General features: G+C 46.7%; 1 protein-coding gene across 1 annotated transcript; it reads left to right on the top strand.

The window, feature by feature from the left end:
• The first annotated feature begins 14,571 nt into the window (after nucleotides 1-14,571).
• On the top strand, nucleotides 14,572-15,627 carry LOC142803049 (uncharacterized). Its single transcript, XM_075888156.1, has one exon. The coding sequence runs from the start codon at nucleotides 14,824-14,826 to the stop codon at nucleotides 15,625-15,627; it is 804 nt and encodes a 267-aa protein (XP_075744271.1). The 5' UTR covers nucleotides 14,572-14,823.
• The last annotated feature ends 4,123 nt before the right edge of the window (nucleotides 15,628-19,750 follow it).

Raw genomic sequence — 19,750 nt, 5'->3', positions numbered from 1 at the left:
GGAGAACGAATATGGAACCATGGCAAGTCGTCAAGGGAAAAGGAGTGTGGATTTTAAAAAAAAGCAAGGCATACACGGCTTTTGCTTCGTAATTTATTTCTTGATGGGCCCCTCGCCAGGTCACCTGAGAGATTGTGCGTAGACAATGGATGTTGTTGCGGGCAGAATGAAGAGCTTTGCACTGTGGTGATATTTTAAAATTGGTTCCTTATGACCCACTAAACCATTATGCGAGGAGGCTAACTTGAAGAATTTGCCACTTGCCCTGTGTAGCCAACAAGCCCAATTTTTTCACTACCTTCTTTGTTATAGGAGCTGTAGTATCACATCACACATGTGCATCAACACCTCATGCGCAAGCTAGGTCACGTGCACATGACTTGCCCGGGAGTACTCGTGCTCGTAGATCGTTAATGTTGTTTCGTGTGGACGTTCTGAGTAGTTTATTGCCTGTTTCTAAGGGACGTATCCATAAGAGCGTGTACATTTGGAGATGCTGGCACAAAGTATGCATCCTTACCGCGATAGACTGCGTCACACCACAGGAACAGCTGAACCAAAAACAAGCGAAGCGCTGTCAGGGCGGCACGTTGCAAGAACGGCGAGAAGAATAATGCATGCAATGCAGAAGCCTATTAGTGTAGAGCATCTTGCTGCAATTCGAGAATGAAATTTTCAAAAAGTGCTCTCACATTCAATGTGTGGGTTTTATTTCTCACACCTTTTATTCATCTGCTCAACAACAGATTACACCAGTTACGCATGCTACCTCAAATAATCTTCGCAATGTCACGTGCTACGGCTTCAACTGGATTCATTTTATTGTGCTGTATATAGCCAAGAAACAGCACATTATTCTTGATATCGGTATTTTCATGGTGTTATTAACCTTAGCCAGGACGTCCTATATTTAACCAGGACCTAAATAAGAGTATTCGGTGAGGGACGGCAGAGTGCCAGTGTCTGTCAGGAGTGATGTAAGCACAGGAACATTCCTTACTTGCTTTTCACCACCTCCTTCATGGGGCGCACCGGCAAGGAGAAAGGCAAGCGGCATTTACTTTTAATTTTCAAGTCTTTTCGAGACGCATAGCGTTAAAACTATTGACCTGGTCGTAAGAGCCCAGTGCATCCATTACACTCGTCGGCTCTAAATGCGCCAACCTGCTGAGGGGCCCTTCAAAGTCTTCACAGACTAGAGAGAAATTTACGCTACACGGTTAGACCTAGCTAATGCGGAGGAATCCATCTTCTCTGGTCATTTAGCACTCTAGCTATTTGCTCCTGTGCTGCACTTCTGAATCACGAAGAAAGAGACCCAGACCATGCTAGACAATAAAAGGAGAGACTGTGTTCTGTGAACCGTGCAGGATATCCATGGCTATGTTCAACTGTTTGCGCGTTTCTGCTGTTATAGACAGTAACAATTGTTGCTTCTTTTAGTAGATTAATGTGAGGCACATCCTTGTTTGAAATTATTTGAATTTATGTACACATTTTTATGTACTATATTTACGACTTTCGGGGCCTAAATTGGTGTTCTGCATACCTGATTTTGGCGTATCAAAGGTATTTTTTTAGTGCTTAAAAACCCGGCCTCTAGTAATTATTATGATTGTCGACATCTGAAAAGTACTGGCAATCGTTCAGAATGACTTGTGACATTGCTGTGTGTGGCCTTGTAAAACAATGAATTAAAAGATGTGCAATTTTATTTATTTTCGTTGTCAAATGTTGGACACACTTGTGGCACACTTGTTTTGCATACCAGCTTTACATATTTAAAAATTTTTGCTTGCGCAAATATTTTTTGTGACCCCTCGATATTTGTAATAAGATCCTACATAGTCTATCCACATATTGTGAGCTACAATGAGCTAACATGTACTGAGAGCATTGCCAGTATAGAATGACTCTGGTGTTGCTCTGGTTCACTGGACTTTCGTGTGTCATCCCCGCAGGGGCACCTGCACAAGTAGGCGTTTGGTGTGTAGCGACACCACGGACCCGAGCTAATGGGGGAGTTTTTTCTCCCTCCCACGCCTAGCCGTGCGTGGCTGAGCCATGTCCGGGGAAAAGGGGATCCTGGGGGTTGAGCCGACGCTGGGTGATTTGACCTTTAAGGCCCCCCCGGCAGAGGCAACACACCCCTTTGGCCCCGGCTTCACGTAGACGGCACCCCTGGGCTGACCCACCCAGGGGAAATCGGCAGTCACCTTTTCCTATATCTCCCCTACAACTTCGTCTTTATCTCTTAATTTTAGTCTGTCCTGTCTACTTATCTCTTCTGTTTACTTCCAATTTTCCTGGTGGCTAGGGTTAACCTTGTGTGGTTACTCAATCTTGGTTAGTTTTATTTGGTTATAGTGGCAATGTACGGCTGGCGTCTGCAGCCTTATGCTATTAAATGCTTCATCGTCCTCTGGTTGGACTCCATGGTGGGTGGTTGCCATTGCTGCCGAAAAAAAGTACACTACTATAGGAACACCTGCATTTCCCCGTCTCCTAGATTCTCTTCCGCTTAAGAGGGGACGCATCGATGAAATATCAGTTTTCAGCCAACCCAGACAATGCTTTCCTAAATACCGTGTTGTGCACAGTGAAAATCTGTTAAAACAAGCCAGAGCCATATCTCCATTTTTTGTTGCCAAATCTCTGACTGAAGTCTTTGGCCCAGGATACAAGGTTACAAAGATGGCTAGCGGAGACCTTCTCCTTGAGCTGCCTGAAAAACAGCACTATGAAAAACTTGGCAGTCTCGTAGCATTTGGTAATATCCCAGTATCTGTTTCACCTCATAGATCAATGAACACCTCACGCGGAGTTGTTTCAGAAGCAGACCTTCTCTAAATGTCTGAACAGGAACTGCTTGAAGGGTGGAAAGAGCAAAATGTCACGGATGTGAAATGAATCGTCATCAGACGCGACAACAAACAGATACCTACCAAAACTCACTTTCGCATCTAGCACATTGCTTTCATCTATAGACACAGGCTACATAAACTCTCTGTCCGTCCCTACATTCCCAATCCAAGACGGTGTTATAAATGTCAACGATTTGGTTATGGCTCGCAGAAGTGCCGGGGTCGGGAAACTTGTGCAAGATATGGTAGCCACGGCCACCCATCTGATAACTGTGTTACTACGGCTCAATGCGTGAATTGTGATGGGGAACACGCCGCGTATTCGGGTTCGTGTCCTAACTGGAAGGAAGAAAAAGAAATAATCAATCTTAAAGTCAAGGAAAACATATCATTGAGGAAGCCCGGAAGAGGGTCTCTCCTTTCTACAACACATCTTAGGCTGATGCGGCGCGTCGGGGGTGTTGCGTAGCGCCGGGCCTATCCCGCCGCTGACCTCCACTGTTGCGAAGCGGAAGACGGGCCTATCCCGCCGAAGCCACCACTGTTGAGAACGACGGACCGATCCCGCCGAAGCCACCACTGTTGCGAAAGACGGCGACGCCAACACGGTCCCGGAGGCGCCACTGCTTTCAACTCCGCCGGGAAGGTCACCAGCCGTTTGGTAGCGTATGTTTATCAGCTCGCGACTGCTTCTGCGCAGAGCTGATAAGACGAGCGGACGAGACGACGGTGAGTTAAACAAGGTTTATGTACAGCATATTTACAGAGGCGTTACAATTTCGGCACTGGGGCCGACAGAGACTCGAAGAGCCGAGCTCTTCCTCTAACACATAATTCAGCCTTTCGCCTAAGACCGCTGACTCACACACATGTCGGCACTCCGACACGGGGACGCCTCTCACATAGGACCGCCGATCGCGACGCGCCGCAGGGCTTCTTTTATTTACACCGGGTCCAACCAAAGTGTCCAATCAGAAGTGCCGCGGGTCGTCCGGGCAGATTCCGCCAATGGGGGCCGCCGCGCCATGCGTCAGACCACCTGACACGAGGACGCCGGCTCGCTGTCACGTGCGCAACTGACTCACTGCACGTGGGCCAGAGGAGCGCCGCGCGTGTTCACGCCGTCGAGGTGATCGCGCCAGGCAGACTGCGGGCTGGCCTTGACCCAGATTGCCTTTTTCAGAGGCACGGTCGTTTGACGAGGACTCGCTGGCATAACAGCACCCCCGCCGCCAGACAATGCACCGGAAAGACGAGCTGCTTCCACGGGGCTCGGATGTCAGGTGCGCTCGTTCGCCAGGTCCCTCCAGGTTCGCCTCCATGGCCATGGGGAGAATACAGCTCCAGACTGTTCCGGGAACACATCCCATTTTGACGACGGATCCCAGCTCCACGGGCTTGTCGCCACAACTTGCTGGCCAACTTCGCTCGTCTCTTCCGACCATCTTCGGTTTCAGCACTTGTCGATGGTTCTGCAACTTGCTAAGAACGGTTCGACAACAGACAACACACGACACAAGCAAGTGCCCTCGGTCACCCAAGAGAACACCAGACAAAGTATAGAACAACATATACCTATCTACGTGTTTATCGGAATTTTGTTCCCTCTACATCAAGAGGCACATGTGGGACAAAAGACTCTTAAAATGACAACTCAAATTTTTTTTTCCACGTACAACAACGTAACGAATTAGAATACCACATAAAGTTGGCCCCTTGAGATCACTCTGAACGAGAGCGCTCAGCTCAGGTCGTGATGAGGTCAAAATTTTGCCCCGAATCGCCAGCGAGAAACCGAAAGGTTGAGAAGTTACTAGCTGGAACGCACTGCTCAATGCACCTGCATTAGCGTTTGCCTTTCCCTTTTTTTTTTTCTTTAGCGAACGTCAAAGTTGCGCTGTGGAGCAACATGCTCCACCTCAGTAACCGGCCACTTTTAGGCGACGATACCTATGCGGCACCAAGAGCGGCTCACACTTGCGACGTTGCACAGGGGAACAACGATACGGCTTGCTACTGATTGACTCCTCACCGCTTAGCTCGATATCGTGTTCGATCACCCTCATGTTTCCGGGGCGGTCCGAAAACACGTCTTCAAACTCGGAACCAATCTTTCTGAGGTCCTCTTTCTCAGGTCCTCCTTCACTTAAGCTAGGCTCTAGGTTTATCTGCTCCCAAATTACTTTCGATCCCCCTTCGATCACCTCACTAGAACTCAAATTTTCTGCTCCCTCTTCCTCTGAAGCCTTCAACAGCTGATTTACGACCGCTTGATGTTGAACATTGGGTTTCATCAAGTTGTAAATTTTGTTCTGCCGCCTTCCTACTTGCACCTCATAAGTTGTATCGCAAGGCTTCGATAATACTGTGGCGGGCCCTTCCCAATCAACCTCAAGCTTGTTCCTTTTGGGTGGCTGCAGCCGCATTACCTGATTATCAACTTCAAAAGCGCGCTTCTTCCCCGATTTCTCGTAGTGCTCCTTCGACAGCACTTTTGCCGCGTTTTTCTGGCTTTCCACTCGCGCTTCAATTTGGCTTTCCACTAGCGCTTCAATCGAGAGATCCTCACGCTGCCCTCGAATGAGCGTCTCTCGATCAACTCTCGGCAGCTCGCTCCAACTTTCCGCTACAGGCGAGAGCGTTGCAACCCTCTCGCTCTGACTCAATGGCGCCACGTCGTCTCCCCCAGCGCATACCGCGCCGGCCGCTCCCGCGACGGGCCGCTCGCGTGACTGCTCACATGACTCATGCGGAAAATTTCCTTTCTGGGGTTCCGTCGACCCGCCGACAAGGTCACTTGAGAGTTCACCGCATGGAACCAAGTCCAGCCTCCGCGAAAGCTTTCGCGCTTGCGATCGCGTGAGGGCCATGCACGCAAAGTTGGGGAAGAACGATTTGCCCTGCTCTTTGAGGAGCTGCTCCGAGCTGTTGGAGAAAAGATAAGGAAAACGATCGTTCAGCGCGGCAGACACAGCCGCTTCGGTGCGAAGCTTACCGAACGGGCCTTCAATGACAACGGTGGCGATTGGTAAGCGAACACTCTGCTCCTCGGCGACCTGCCTGATCCACGCGCATTCTCCTGTGAAGTCATCCGGAGACACCAATGAAGGATGGACAACGTCCATGGTTGCCGCTGAGTCTCTAAATGCTCGGCACGTTTTCTCATTGACCCTAATTTCTTGGAGATACGGCTCCAACAACCGCATGTTTTTTTCTGATTCTCGGATCGTTGCGAAGGCAAACTTTTCCTGACAGTTTCTCGCGATGTGCCCTTCCTTTTTACAGTTGTAGCAGATTAGCGGCTTCCGTTTGTTTTCCGGTTCTAATGCCTGTGTGGTAGAAACCTCACTCGATTTCTCCGCTTCTGTTTGCCCTTCCCCTACACTGTCCTTCGTAAGAGACGGGTCCTTCTTGAAATTACGGTGCGGAGCGGGTTTCCGTTGATCAGGTTTCCTTGAAAAGCCCTCTTTCCTTTCATCCTTTTCAACGCGCGCTGCCCTGCTATGCAACTTTCGGCGAGTATAATACTCCTCAGCCAACTCAGCTGCCTTGTTTAACTGTACGTCCCCAAGTCTGTCCTGCAGCCAAAGTTTGACATCCTCCTCGATGCAGCGGTAGAATTGCTCCAATGCAACGCATTCCACCACTTTATCGCGGTCGTCATAAACACCTTCGCCCTTGAGCCATTCAATCAAATCGGCTTTAAGACGAAACGCGAAGTCAACGTGTGACTCATTCCCCTTTTCAGCATACCGGAACCTTTGCCTGAAAGCCTCGGGTGACAACTTATAACGTCTCAAGAGCACTTCCTTAACCTCGTCATAGCTCTCAAACGCTTCCCTCGACAAGCAAGTTAATGCGTCGGACACTTCGCCGGGAAGAAGAGCTAGCAGGTTCCGCGCCCAAAGAGACCGCTCCAAAGCGTTTCGCTCACAGACGTGTTCAAACTTGACGAGATACTTCGCCATGTCCTCGCCTACTACGAACGGTGGCAGTTGGTCACGAATTCTAAAACCGCTGACCTGAATCGTCGGAGAAGCTACGCTAGGCGCCTGCGAACACTGTAGGATTGCCAATTCTAGTCGTTTCATCTCTAGGCGCTCTTGTCTCTCGGCCTCCTCGCGCTCGCGACGTTCGCGCCTTTCAGCCTCTTCACGTTCGCGAGCTTCTCGCCTTTCTTCACGTTCGCGAGCTTCGCGCCTTTCAGCCTCCTCACGTTCGCGAGCTTCTACTTCTCGCCTTTCAGCCTCCTCACGGCGTGCTTTGATATCCACCCAGGCCTCATCGACTTCCTCAGCCGACACTCCCTCATCCTTCATGATCTCAAGGATCGCTTGCTTTCGTTTCGCACGGCCCAAAGTAATGCCGAGTTCCTCACAAATTTCGATGAGTTCCTTCACTTTAAGGTTCTCCATCGTTCACACTAGCCTCTTGCTGTTTGCCCCTGTTAACAATTTACTTGCCGTACCCACTATAAGTCAACTAGCAAGACGCGCAAGCAATTTTTCACTCTCCCGTGTTTACCCCCTCCGCATTAACTTTGGTTTCAAAGCACTTCGACTTTGCTTGAAACGATCAAAGCTCACTCTAATGCTTCACACAGCCCTTCTCTAAACTACTACAACCTGAGCTAGAGTAGTCTGGTGAACTGAGGGGAAAACATCAGGCACTCACCGCATCGATGTCGCTGACGCCGGCCGATCCCGCAGCTGCCAACCACTGTTGCGTAGCGCCTGGCCTATCCCGCCGCTGACCTCCACTGTTGCGAAGCGGAAGACGGGCCTATCCCGCCGAAGCCACCACTGTTGAGAACGACGGACCGATCCCGCCGAAGCCACCACTGTTGCGAAAGACGGCGACGCCAACACGGTCCCGGAGGCGCCACTGCTTTCAACTCTGCCGGGAAGGTCACCAGCCGTTTGGTAGCGTATGTTTATCAGCTCGCGACTGCTTCTGCGCAGAGCTGATAAGACGAGCGGACGAGACGACGGTGAGTTAAACAAGGTTTATGTACAGCATATTTACAGAGGCGTTACAATTTCGGCACTGGGGCCGACAGAGACTCGAAGAGCCGAGCTCTTCCTCTAACACATAATTCAGCCTTTCGCCTAAGACCGCTGACTCACACACATGTCGGCACTCCGACACGGGGACGCCTCTCACATAGGACCGCCGATCGCGACGCGCCGCAGGGCTTCTTTTATTTACACCGGGTCCAACCAAAGTGTCCAATCAGAAGCGCCGCGGGTCGTCCGGGCAGATTCCGCCAATGGGGGCCGCCGCGCCATGCGTCAGACCACCTGACACGAGGACGCCGGCTCGCTGTCACGTGCGCAACTGACTCACTGCACGTGGGCCAGAGGAGCGCCGCGCGTGTTCACGCCGTCGAGGTGATCGCGCCAGGCAGACTGCGGGCTGGCCTTGACCCAGATTGCCTTTTTCAGAGGCACGGTCGTTTGACGAGGACTCGCTGGCATAACAGGGGGCAGCGTCGCACCAGCCCTCTCCACTCCTTCGGACCGCGCATACCGAGCAGTTGGCTGTGGCACCTGCCCCCAAGGCGGCTGTAGTCCAGGCTACACCACCTACTCCCAAACAGAGACCGGAGACTCCAGAGTCCTCAGGTCTCAAGGCCTCACCTCACCAGGCGAGGCCCAATATTCGAACTAACAGCCCGCGTGTGCGGGCATCCAGTGCCTCCGAAAAGGCAATGGATACGTCGGCACCCTTGGTGCCGAAAGAGCAGCGTGGCTCTCTGGAGCGCGTCAAGAAAACAAAAAATCAGATAACAGGGCCCGGTGATGGCCCTGTTAAGTGAACTCAAACTCCCTGTCTAAACAGCCACTCGCTTTTCGTACACACAGCACTATTTCACATTCACCATGAACACTCAAATTATACAATGGAACGTCAGGGGCCTTCTCAGAAACCTTGACGACATCCAAGAACTCTTACATGAACACTCACCAAAAGTGCTGTGTGTACAAGAAACACACCTTAATTCAAAACACACAAATTTTCTTAGTAAATTCATTATTTTCCGAAAGGACCGTGGAGACATGACATCATCCGGAGGTGTTGCCATCATAATGAATCAAGAAATTGCATGCACACACTTACAACTCCAAACATCTCTTGAGGCAGTGGCTGTTCGAGCGGTTCTTTTTGATAAACTGATCACAATCTGCACTATTTACATTCCTCCTAGCTATCAGCTGCAGAAACGTGATTTACACTTTTTAATTGATGAACCTTCGGAGCCTTATGTTGTCCTTGGAGACTTTAATGCGCATAGCAGGCTATGGGGTGATTCTCGGTGCGACGCGCGAGGTCGACTGATTGAACAGTTCCTTCTTTCGTCGAGCGCGTGTCTCCTAAATGGAAAAGAACCAACCTATTATAATCTCGCTAATAACACCTACTTCTCCATCAACCTAAGCATATCTCTAGTGCCTCTACTCCAGTGGAAAGTCCTCAGTAATCTGTACAGAAGTGACCACTTCCCCGTAGTTTTGAGCACAACTACAGCAACTGAGTGTCCACCACATGTTCCCAAATGGCTCATAAGCAGAGCCGACAGGGAACAGTTTTATACCATCGCTCGTCTAGGCTGGAGTGACGTATGTACTTTGAACATTGATGTTGCTGTCAACTACTTCGCAGCGTTTTTGATTGATGCGGCAACAAAATGCATCCCACAAACAAATGGACACCCTGGAAACCGGCGTGTGCCATGGTGGAAATCTGAATGCCGAAACGCGCGCAAACAGCAAAACAGAGCATGTAGCTTGCTTCGAAACTCACCGACAGCCGAAAATCTTAACACCTTCAAGAAAATAAAGTCTCAAGCCAGGAGAACGCATTGGCAGGCCAGAAGAAAAAGCTGGCAGAAGTTTTTGTAGGGGATCAATTCATACACACAGGAGGCCAAAGTCTCGAACATGGTCGGTAGCATAGCAGGAAAACAAGTACACACACTTCCACTCGTAAACACTCAAGGGGTTACCTTGGAAGACCAGGCAAACTTCCTCGGTGCACACTTCGAACGGGTGTCCAGCTCGTCCCACTATACTGACACTTTCCAAAAATACAGAACAAGAAAAGAAATGCAGAAATTCGAACACGAATTCACTAGATACGAGACATATAACCAAGCTTTCAGTCTAGCTAAGCTCCGAACATCTCTAAACTCCTGCAGTACTTCTGCCCCAGGTTCTGACCGTGTGGTGTATGAAATGTTAAAAAAAACCTACCAATCGAAACGCGAAAAACCTTACTTTGTTTGTACAATGCCATCTGGTTTTCTGGCACTATCTGTACCTCCTGGAATGAGGTTATTATTATTCCCATCTTGAAAGAGGGCAAGGACCCTTCCTCAGCTTCGAGTGATAGGCCTATTGCACTTACAAGCTGCTTGTGCAAAGTCTTCGAAAAAATAATAAACTGCCGACTTGTACATTTCCTTGAAACAAACAATTTGCTCAACCCATTTCCATGCGGGTTTCGAGAAAGTAGATCCACCACAGACCACCTTGTTTGTATCGAGGCACAGATCAGAGACGCTTTCGTCCATAAACAATATTTTCTCTCTGTGTTCCTCGATATCGAAAAGGCTTATGACACAACATGGCGCTTTGGAATTCCAAGAGACCTATCCCACCTTGGCGTGCACGGAAGAATGTTTCACATAATCGAAAGTTACCTGTTAAACCGGGCATTCCGTGTCAGAGTGGGCAGCATTCTTTTCCCGAACATTTGTCCAGGAAACAGGTTTGCCGCAAGGTGGTAGACTTAGCTGCACACTTTTTCTCATCAAAATGAATTCCTTGCGCTTGTCCATTCCTCGCAATATGTTTTATTGTACATATGTCGATGACGTCCAGCTTGGCTTTAGATCTTGCAATTTGGCAATGTGTGAGTGGCAGGTTCAGTTAGGTTTAAACAAGGCCTCCAAATGGGCAGAGGAGAACGGATTCCGACTGAACCCACAAAAAAACACGTGTGTCTTGTTCTCCCGAAAGAGAGGCATGCACTCAGAACCCGACATTGAACTGAACGGTCAACGTCTGTCTGTCAAAGCGGAACATAAATTCTTAGGCTTATTCTTGGACAACAAGTTGACCTTCGTACCGCACATCAATTATTTAAGAACTAAATGTTAAAAAGCCATGAATGTTTTAAAAGTGTTGTCACGTACTATGTGGGGTAGTGACAGGCAATGCCTCATTAATCTGTATAGAAGCCTCATTCGCACCCACTTAGATTATGGGGCCGTTCTTTATCAGTCTGCGACTCGAAGTGCTTTCAAGATGCTGGACCCTGCGCACCATTTGGGCCTCCAAATGGGCAGAGGAAAACGGATTCTGACTGAACCCACAAAAAAGCACGTGTGTCTTGTTCTCCCGAAAGAGAGGCATGCACTCAGAACCCGACATTGAACTGAACGGTCAACGTCTGTCCGTCAAAGCCGAACATAAATTCTTAGGCTTAATTTTGGACAACAAGCTGACCTTCGTTCCGCACATGAAGAATTTAAAAATAAAATGTTTAAAAGCCATGAATGTTATAAAAGTGCTGTCACGTACGACTTGGGGTAGTGATAGGCAATGCCTCATAAATCTGTATCGAAGCCTCATTCACACCCGCTTAGATTATGGGGCAGTTGTTTATCAGTCTGCGACTCGAAGTGCTTTGAAGATGCTGGACCCTGTGCACCATTTGGGCATCCGCCTTTCTACGGGTGATTTTCGCACCAGCCCCGTAGAAAGCCTTTATGTTGAGTCAAATGAGTGGTCGCTTCATCTGCAAAGAACCTACATGTCCTTTGTATATTTCCTTAAGGTGAAAGCAGACAAGAGGCACCCCTCATACTCTACTATTAATGATTTTTCGAGCTCCATTCTGTTTCAAAACAGGCCTTCGATGAGGCAGCCCTTCTCAGTTCGCCTGAAGGGTCTAGCTGAGGAAACTTGAGTGTCACTTGAACACAGTTTAATGGCTCCTGTAGCATACCCGCCACCGTGGCAATGGCAGACTATAGACTGCGATGTGTCTTTTTTAGAAGTTACAAAACATGCGCCTATTGCCCATACCGGAACATACTTCCTGGAACTTCAACACACACACGTCCTGAGTTCTTTAGAGATGCCTCCAAGTCTAACTCCTCTGTGTCCTACACTGCTGTCGGCCCATCCTTTTCGAATGCTGGCCCTCTACATCCAGGCACAAGTATATTCACAGCGGAAGCTTATGCGATACTTGTGGCGGCCAAACACATCAAGCAATTACAAATACAAAAAGCAGCAATTTATATGGCCTCCCACAGTGTCGTAGCGGCTCTACACACTCTTAAAAAACAAAAAAAAACCTGTCCTCTTCTCACTTTACTCCATTTTATGCACATTCTATACACTCAAACAACATGTTGTAGTGTGCTGGGTGCCGCACCGTGAGATCTAAGGCAACGTGAGGGCGGATCAGCTTGCTGCACCCGTCCACGAAAGCAATGCTCCTCCACCCATATCAATCCTGGCCCTTGATCTTAAGCCCTCTCTCATACGAAACCTCAGGGACTACTAGCAGAGCAAGTAAGATAGACACACACAAACCAAACTACACATTATTAAGCCACACCTTGGCCATTGGCTGCCAGTATCAAAATCGCGTCATACAGAGGTAATACTAACGAGGCTCAGGATAGGACACACATACACGACACACACATACCTTTTGTCCGGTGGCGATCCGCCATTGTGTGACAGATGTGGTGAAGCATTAACAGTTCTTTACATGTTAATCCAGTGAAACAGTTAGAAGCTCTAAGAAAACAACACTTCCCATTACCCTACCGACAACATATACCTTTACACCCTGCAATGTTCGTCGGTAGGGAACCGCTTTTTAGTCATAAATCATTGTTAGCGTTTTTAGAAGAAATTCATAGTTTTCATATCATATACCCGGGCATTCCGTAGCACGACCCCTCAAGAGAGGTTTTTGCTGCAGTGGCTACACAACAAAGCACTTGCCTCACGGCCTTTGGACACAAGGGTATGAACGAGGGAGGCAGTTGTGCTTATGCCATACATGTCCACCATCGTTTTTATTATCACCAACTTTTGTCATCTATTCTCACCACACACACCTTTCACGGCATGGTCAAGATTTTTTTACTTGTATGTTTTTACTCACCTTACCGTGAGAAATTTTATGGCCCTTATATAGCCGCTTATCACAATCATTGTCCATATTTTTAGTAAGATGAACTGGCACTCTTTGGCCGTGAAATGGCCCTTGTGCCACAAAACATCAAACATCATCATTTCGTGTCCCATATGCCACTGCATCACACTACCACAGCTTTTCCATTCTATACTTGCTCCATAATTCAAGTGTTCCTGTTTGTATTGTCCCGTGTATGTACTGAATAAATTCTTTTTTTCACTATTCATTACTATCGGTTACTGCCCAAGAATTACATCCTCTGGATATTGCCATACAAGCTTTGTAGTAGATGCTTCTAGAAACTTATTTATCATTTTACAGCGTAAGTGGCAGCCTAATGTATTACGAACGCAAACTTGTGATTGTTATGCGATTATGTCTAGACTGCTACTCCAGATTGCCGGAATCGAAGCATACGTGATTTACTAGTCTCTCTTTTCAGTGTCTGTCTATAATCAAAGCGAAATTTAGAAAGTAATACATTTATTGCAGTTTTTACATTTAAATTGTTTAGATAAAAAGTTTTGCTTGTACAATTTAATGATTTTAACGAGAATACCAATGAAGAGCAAAAAGGGTAAAATAGAAGCTTGTTATTAAAAATTTGTAAACATGGTGTGGGTGTTGCAGTCGACTTTTTGACAAGAAGCCTTGAAAACGACAAGTCCACTTGTCGTTGCTTTGGCTGCAGCACACACATTATGTTTACGATTGTCTCATGGGTCAGACAAAACATTTAATAATGCATCCTGTTGTTTTTACTTATCTGTCCATGGTGAGGAAAATAGTTATGCAGATAAGTTGCCGCAATGTTGAGTAGTGACAGTTTGCTTTGATACTGTAATATAACTAATGATTCGTAAATGACTGTGTTCCCTGCTTATCATTGGGCTCTCATTGAAAGTGTACAGAGGCGTTAGTGGAAAATGTGGAAACTGTGACAGTAATTTATAAACAGTGGTTGTGGCAGTAGTGCATAAATGTGTTTTTTTTTTGCTTTAACACACTGCACCACATAAGCACAATTCACTCATATTTTTTATTATGCTTGATATGTTTCGATAGGAAGTGGTGATTTCTGTGCAGTGTTTTTTGAACACTTCTCTGAAAACAGAACTACAGTAAGCAGTTTAATGGGCTAGTTTTTATTCGTGCACATTCAGACACTTTCGACATTTGCGGTATACATAGCAATGGAATTGGAACTAAATTTTATTCTATTTTTGGCAACTGGTGTTGGCATGTGTTGACCATAGAATTTATGTGCAGCAAGATGGAAACTTTCATAACCTTTGCTTTGTCCGTGCCCTGTTGCCATAACAGTAGCCTTGGTATGTGTGAGATGAGGTGTGAACATCAGTATATTTTGCATGCACAGCTGCCCATCTGTATTGCCTGCTGCTGTAGTACAGTTCCATGTAGTATGTGAAATACAATTTGCAATGCCTTTCTGGGCTATCAATAGCTTTTCAGGCTCCTTATCCCGTGTCTCCTTGGAGCGGTCTTCTTCACTGGCATCTGTACGAAGCAGACTTCATTCCTGCCAGCAGTGCTGCTACGTGACCCTGGACAAGTCAACTATGGTTACTCACCTTCGGAAACACAAGGGCGAGCCCCCTTCCAGTGCCACTATTGTCCAGCTGCATTCATTTGCAAGTCCAAGCTTGGGTCTCACTTGTACACCCATAAAGGGGATCAACCCTTTTCTTGTGCCCACTGCAATGCTTCCTTTTCGATGAAAGGCCACCTCACTGAGCACATGGGCACTCATACAGGCGACCGTCCATTCTCCTGTATCCACTGCAACGCATCGTTTGCAGTGAAAAGCCACCTCACAAGACACATGCGAAAGCACACTGGAGAGAGTCCATTTTCTTGTGTCCACTGCAATGCATCTTTTGCAGAGAAAAGCGTCCTCATAAAACATATGAGAAAGCACACAGGAGAGCGTCCATTTTCCTGTGTCCACTGTGATGCGTGTTTATCAGACAAAAGCAACCTCGTAACACACATGCGAAAACACACAGGAGAGCGTCCATTTTCTTGCGTCCACTGCGATGCAAGTTTTTCAGACAAAAGCAACCTCGTAACACACATGCGAAAGCACACAGGAGAGCGTCCATTTTCTTGCGTCCACTGCGATGTGGCCTTTGTGCGGAAAAGCCACCTCATAAGACACATGCGAAAGCACACTGGAGAGCGTCCATTTTCTTGTGTCCACTGCAATGCATGTTTTTCAGAGAAAAGCCACCTCATAAAACACATGCGAAAGCACACAGGAGAACGTCCATTTTCCTGTATCCACTGCAATGCGTCTTTTGTAGTGAAAAGCACCCTCGTATTACACATGCGAAAACACACTGGAGAGCGTCCATTTTCCTGTGCTCACTGCAATGCAACTTTTGCAGAGAAAAAAAAAAACCTTGTGAGACACACGCGAAAACACACAGGAGAGCGTCCATTTTCTTCCGTCCACTGCGATGCGTCCTTTGTGTGGAAAACCCAGCTTGTAAGACACATCCGCATGCACACTCAATAGCCGCCCTGTTCTTGTCTTTGTAATGGGCACTTCTTTGGGAGGGCCTCGTGCGACACATCTGCTTGCACACATGAGAAGGTTTATTTCCCTGTGCTCACTGCAATGCTTCATGTTCAATAAAGTGCGAACTCATTAGGGACATGTATATTCAAACAGGAAGCCATTTCTTATGTGTTCAATGCAAGCATTCTTTTAAATGAAAGGCCACCTTATTGAGCAGATCTGCACCAACGAAGGAAAGTGGCCCTTTTCCTATTGTCTCGGGGTCGTGATGAGAGCAGAGAGAGCAGAGTGCAGGTCGAATAATAAGCAGTTTATTTGGGCTGAGCTTGTGGCCACGTAAAAGGAAAGTCAGACTACTTCCTTTCTCATTCACTTTTTCTATACTCTACACATATCTATGATATGTGCATGCATATTTGTATAGATTTTCGCATTCTACATTGTAACGCATACTTGAAGTGTTGAACATTTTTCTTTGTGTATCTTTTTTTCTTTTTCTTTTTTTTTATTTCTTCTGAGATCAAGTTCTGTACCCTCTCGTTTCACCATCGATGGGTGGTTGGGGTTTTGTCAAGCTGTCAAATGACGGCTTGATCTTTTTTTTACTATAGATGTTTCTTGGTGAAAATAAAGTTCTTTGATTGATTGATTGATTGATTGATTGATTGATTGATTGATTGATTGATTGATTGCCATTGAATATTCTAGCGTCTAGGCTAGTGGCGACGTAGATTCCAGAATTATTTTTTGTGTTTACGAAGCAGGCGTAATAATAGCAAAATGACCTACTGCAGTCCCGAAGATTCTCGAACACTGTAGGTGCAGTGTTCATGCTTTTTGCCATTCGATCATGCTTTCTACCAACGTTCGCGGCCTACTGTCCAAGAAGGATGAAATTTGTGCAGCAGTTAATGATTGGAATGTCGATATTATTGCGTTAACTGAAACTGGCTTTCCGACAAAATTCGGAACGAAGAATTGCTGTGCTGCGAAAAAAAAAAACAAAATATATCTCGTTGTGACAGATGTGATAGATGTGGTGGTGGTGGTGTTCTTCTTGTACTGAATGAGAGAATTGAAAACTGCGCTGTTGCAATGGACTCGGTATTAGAGGCAACTTGGTGTGTCCTCAACGTGGCTTTTAAAAAAGTTGTCATTGGCGTATGTTACCACCCACCATCCGGTTGTTCAAGTTTTTGCGACGGCTTGCTTGATTGTCTGAGTCATATGAAAATTTGGTTTCCCTGCGCAGATGTAATTCTACTCGGCGATTTCAATTTTGCTAATATTGTGTCGTCTAATTCTTACTTATATTCGTTGCCTAACTAAGCTGAAGCACAGAATTTCATTCGCATGTGTTCTGATTTTGGTCTTATGCAACTTGTTAATTTTCCAACTCGCGTTACGAATACTACATCATCCATTCTCGACCTTATTTTGACATCAGAACCAGATATCGTATCTTCGGTGACTAATGTTCCTGGTATCAGTGATCACAAAAGTATTCAAGCGCATATTTTACTGTCATTCTCACGCATGCGTAAACAGCTTAAAACAACACGCAATTACAAAAGGGCTGACTTTAACTCAATAAACATTGATTTGGGCACTTTTTGAGATAAGTTCTTACCCTACTACACCGAAAGATTGGTGCAGAGCAACTGGGACCTATTCAAGGCTAAAGTATCCGAGCTAACTCTTAAATATATCCCCATCAAAAAAGTCTTCCGTAATACTGGTGCTCCATGGTACAACAGATACGTTAACCGTCTTTCTAACCGTAAGAAAAGGTTTCATCGTGCTGCTACCAAATCCCCGTCTGATCAACGTTGGTCAACTTACAAATCTGCTGCTGCAACTTATTTATTTGCACTAAAACATGCAAAGTTTTCCTTTTTCAATGAAATTCTGCTAACTATGCTGAAAAATAACCCTAGACAGTTTTGGAATTTCGTGCGTGGCAGCGAGAATCTCACTATAGCCTTGCTGACGGCTGATGGGCATCCCGTGCCCGATGTAGAATGCACATCTCTACTAAACGACACATTCATAAAAGCTTTCTCACACCAGGTGACGTACAACAACCAAATCACTTTGCCTTCATCCCATTACCTACCCATGGACACTATTTTCCTTACCTCCAAAGGTATTCGTGCGGTCATTAAAAAACTTAAAACCTCGTCATCATGTAGAGCTGATGGAATCAATAATAAATTCCTGAAAACCGCCGTAATATTACTCTACTATCCTCTCATGCATTTTTTCACAGTCCTTGTAGCCCTCTAGCCTTCCGGAAGACTGACTGGTAAGATAGTGCCAGTTCACAAATCAGGGGTGACACACAATCCAATAAATTTCCATCCGATATCGCTCACATCTGTCCCGTGCAAGAGCATATCATTTTCACTCACCTTGTTAAATTTCTTGAGTCTAACCAGTTTTTCACACCCTCCCAGCATGGCTTCTGTAAAAAACTCCTTGTGACACGCAGCTCTTAGTCTTTACTAACGACCTGCATGTCCTGCTGGACTCTGGATTTACCATTGACTGTCTTTTTTTAGATTATTCGAAGGCATTTGATAAGGTTAGTCATGAGCTAATACTTCTTAAGCTGAAACATTTAAATCTAGATCCTAACGTGCTTAACTGGATTCGAGCCTTTCTTTCTAACCGAACACAATTTGTTTCTGCTAAAAATGTTTGTTCCCTCATCCAACCGGTGCTCTCGCGCGTTCCCCAAGGCTCTGTGTTGTGACCCTTGCTGTTCTTAATTTTTATGAATGATTTGTCAACTAAAGTCTCATCAAAATTATGCCTATTCGCTGATGATTGCGTGCTTTATCGAAAAATAAGTAACGAATACGATGTTACCTCGCTTCAGGCGGATCTAAATAACATATTTACCTGTTGCCAATTATGGAACATGGAACTGAACATTTCAAAATGCAAAGCAATGCGTTTTGTGCCGCACTTCACTTATTTGTCCACAGTCTCATCTTAGCGATACCAACCTTGAGGCTGGTTCATCTTACAAATATCGAGGTGTTCATATTTCAAATAACCTGAGATGGCTACACTAACTTACCCTCCCCCACGTGAAAGCGGTCATACTGACCACAGTTCTTGGCCGCAGTTTAAAGCGAAGATGAACGTCGTACGAAAGGCTTCATGCGGGATACGTGGACTATCTATTTCTGCTGCCCTGTAGCGGCGGTCCGTCGGTAGAAGAACGGGTGCCACGCGATAATTCACAGGAGACGTTTGGTCCAAGACAGTGCAGGGGCCAATAAAACGTAATTGAAACTTCTCGCAGTGTAGGCATTTATTAAGCACATCTACTCTTTTTACACATATTTATCATCATGAGTGGTCGTCATATTCATCTGCTGTGGGGACTTGGCTTGTCTGAGTTCTGTGGCTTGGGCGTGGTCGCTTCATCGTGTCTTCTGGGCCTAATAAAGGTTGCCTTCACCATTACATCATAAATGGTGAAGGTGCTGGGTAGACGCACTCGGAGTCAACGAAGCCAGCGGGACAGGCGTCGTGTGTGTGGGCATCGGTTGTACGACGGGTGGTGATCCAGCGAGGACTTGTGCGTACGTCGGCTGGGGTCGAATTACAGGAGAGTCTACATACGCTGGCCCAGTCATGGACGCCAACTCCTCTTTGATGACGTCGCGCAAAACAGTGTTGGAGGGGGGAGGTGGACTCGATGTCATTGAGAGGCCGAAAGATTGCAGCTCTTCCCGTATAATCGCCCGGATGATGGCACGCAATGAGGCATCTGTCGTGGTGGTGTTTTCAGCGCTGTCCGGCGATAACCGTTGGGATTCAAGTTCCTCTAGGCGTTGGCACGTGGCAACAACGTCAACGACTGTAGTCGGGTTTCGAATGACCAAGGCATTGAACGCGACCGTGCCGATCCCTTTCAATAGATGACGAACTCTCTCTGATTCAGACATGGACCTGTTGAAACGGTGACAGAGAGCAAGCACATCCTCTATGTAGGATGTGTAAGACTCACCGCATTGTTGCTTGCGAGCATCCAGTGTCTTCTTCGCGAGAGCTGAACGAACCCCCGGGGTGCCGAAAATTTGACAAAGCTGTTGCTTGAAACGTG

The sequence above is a fragment of the Rhipicephalus microplus genome, chromosome 3 (genome assembly GCF_043290135.1).
Source record: "Rhipicephalus microplus isolate Deutch F79 chromosome 3, USDA_Rmic, whole genome shotgun sequence".
NCBI classification, from domain to species: Eukaryota; Metazoa; Arthropoda; class Arachnida; order Ixodida; family Ixodidae; genus Rhipicephalus; species Rhipicephalus microplus.
This window is presented reverse-complemented; position numbering and strand designations above follow the sequence as displayed.

What these genes read in the sequence shown, in the direction of transcription:
- LOC142803049 (XM_075888156.1), top strand. Translation starts at nt 14,824, where the DNA reads ATGAAAGGCCACCTCACTGAGCACATGGGCACTCATACAGGCGACCGT.